We start from the raw sequence: 2779 nt of genomic DNA on the forward strand, positions 1-2779 counted from the left end.
TTCTCCTTCTGCTTCTCCTCCTCCTCCTCCTCCTCCTCCTCCTCCTCCTCCTCCTCCTCCTCCCCGCCCCCCAGATTGGTCTAGAACTTGTGATCCTCCTGTGTCCGTTTTCTAAGTTGCTGGGATTACAGATATGTGCTACTTGTTTTTACTTTTGATCATTTGATTCTTAGTTGAATTCACAAGTGTGCACCATAGCACTCAGGTATTCTCCACTTTAAAATAATTATTTGGCATAGTTTCTTCAATACTGTTAGTTTGGGCAATTTGAGATTTAAAATTTTCCAATCTTTTCTAAAACATACAATGATAGAATTCTTGGTAGCCAGCTAAGGTGATGAATTATGTACTTGAATGATGTACTCTGCTCATATGAATGGGAACAGCATTTGAAATATCTAACCCATAGAATGGACACCAATCAGTTACAACTAAGCCTCTAGATACATCTGGCTGTGGAACAAGAAGAAAGCTGGTATCCTTCTAAATGTTGATGAGACTCTTTCATGCAAATTTCTTGGGATAGGCTAAGTTCAGCAGGCCAGTAGACCTGACTGAAGTTGCATCCAGGCACTTCACATCTCGATTATTCTCAGGCAGATATTGCTTAAAAATTATATATATTTATTTTATTCTCCTGAATCTCTTCCTACTAGTTTATAGAAATTAGGACTAAAACCTGCCTTTCTACAGGACTCTGTCCAAAGTGTCTTTTTTCTAGTTAAAAACAATCAAAAGTATGGAATTATGGTATTTTTCACTTAATTCATTTTCCTTCCACCTCCTATATATACTTTCCTGTTTCTGAAGTCTTCTGTCTTTGTTGCTGGAGCACTGGGAGAGAGCATTAGGTCTCTTCATTCTTTTTATATTACAAATAACTCAATAATAGCCATGATTTTATATTTGGCTCATCACCTGAGCCAAGTAGTATGCTAAATGCCCTATATTAATTGTCCCATTAATTCTCCTAATACCCTGTGAGGCAGGCATAGCTACTGTCCTCATCTCACCAATGAGGAAATTGTGATCCAGAGAGATAAGAACCTGCCCAAGGTCACCAAGTTCAGTGGTGAAGCCAGAATTTGAACAGTGGCATACAAGCAGAGAGTCCAAGTTCTTGGCTACTATGCCACAAGTATGACCATTTCTACAGACTGTCACCCTAGAAGAATCTATGAAAGAGAAAGCTGAGGTCCAGAGACAGTGAGCTGCTTCAAGAGCACCAAGATGCATTGTGACACAGAAGATGAGGAGGCACTTCTGGTCCACAGATCAGTGTTCCTGCCGTGAACTCTCTCGGCTTCATCTCACAGTCTCCATTTGGGCTCATGGAGTTCTACAGGTGTCTCGACTCTGCAGTGCATTTTCAAAGGCACCCACTTACCTGTTTCTGGGGCTGGGTGTTCTCTTCTGCCTTGTTCACTCTTGGATTCAAAAATATAATTTTCCTCTTTTCTGTTGTTGCTTGAGGAATGACTACCTGCAGAAAATCAATAGAACATATTTCGAGGGTATATCAGAAACTTCAGGAAACAGCCTTATTTATTTTTAAAGAAGGAATTAGATAAAGGAATTGCAGGATTTATTTCACTAATAATCACAGGCCTATGTTTGATACTAAAACACTGGATATCTAATGTGACCAGTTTAATGAAGTAGAGTGTGTGACTAGTTAAAGACACGGTCAGTCAAAGAGGTAGAAACACACTGGACCAGAACCTCCATCATCACCTCTGACGGATGAAAAGATCTCACCTGGAAAAGTCCAGGACAGTCTCTGGACATCATACCTGGGAAGTGGAAACAGTCAAAGAAAGGTTTTCTTGTAAAAATTAAGAATGAGCCACTGGGCACTATCAGGCACATCTCTAATCCCTGCTACTTAGGAAGCTGAGACAGGAGGTTTGAAAGTTTGAGGCCAGACTCAGCAAATTAGCCAGATCCTGTCTCAAAATGTAAAAATAAAAAAAGGGCTGACCCTTATTTTAGAGGCAGAACACTCTACTCCTGGGTTCTATACCTAGTACTGGGGATTGGAGGGAGCACACGTAGGTATTTGGCCATGCTATGGCACTATTTCACTGTGACCCTGCTGGGCAGGTAATAATAACTCTTTTTTTTTTTTTTCTCTTAGGCTCAGGCTTAGTTTCCTGTCAAGGTTCGTCGCACAAGTAGTGAATGGGGCATAGGGCAGACAGTCAAGCTCACTGGTATCTAGCTGCTTGTTGGTGAACACCAGAACTTCTGGTTTAATGATGTATTATTTAACTTTACTATTTAGTTATTGAGGGAAAATATCAAGGAAGGACAAATCTCAGGATTTTTACCATAGGTTCTGATAGAACCAGGCTGTGTTATTTTCTCATTCCCCATCTAATAATTGGTAGCATTTGTGTTTTATTATATTGACAGTTTAATACTTAACAAGTTGATGAGACATTCTCATGCTGTGTATGATTTCAAGTGAGATTTTTTTTTATTATGCTTTTGTTTTGTTTTATTTTTATTTTTTATTTTTTTTTAAATTTTTTATTGTGGGTTGTTCAAAACATTACAAATTTCTTGACATATCATATTCCACACTTTGATTCAAGTGGGTTATGAACTCCCACCTTCACCCCATACACACATTGCAGAATCACATCAGTTACACATCCATTGATTTACATATTGCCATACTAGTGTCTGTTGTGCTCCGCTGCCTTTCCCATCCTCCACCCTCCCCCCTCCCCACCTCTCCCCTCCCCTAAATCTGTGCTGTTTTAAACCACTGAGT

At 39.6% G+C, this 2779-nt stretch overlaps 1 protein-coding gene across 1 annotated transcript in view; it reads right to left on the bottom strand.

Moving 5' to 3' along the window:
* Lrp11 (LDL receptor related protein 11) overlaps positions 1 to 2779 on the bottom strand; it is a 53071-nt gene that overhangs the window by 6663 nt on the left and 43629 nt on the right. The window contains exon 7 of the mRNA XM_048800551.1: positions 1388 to 1483. Within this exon, the coding sequence (XP_048656508.1) occupies positions 1388 to 1483 (96 nt within the window). The remainder of the gene's footprint in view (positions 1 to 1387; positions 1484 to 2779) is intronic.

This window comes from Marmota marmota, unplaced genomic scaffold (genome assembly GCF_001458135.2).
Source record: "Marmota marmota marmota unplaced genomic scaffold, marMar, whole genome shotgun sequence".
Taxonomy (NCBI): domain Eukaryota; kingdom Metazoa; phylum Chordata; class Mammalia; order Rodentia; family Sciuridae; genus Marmota; species Marmota marmota.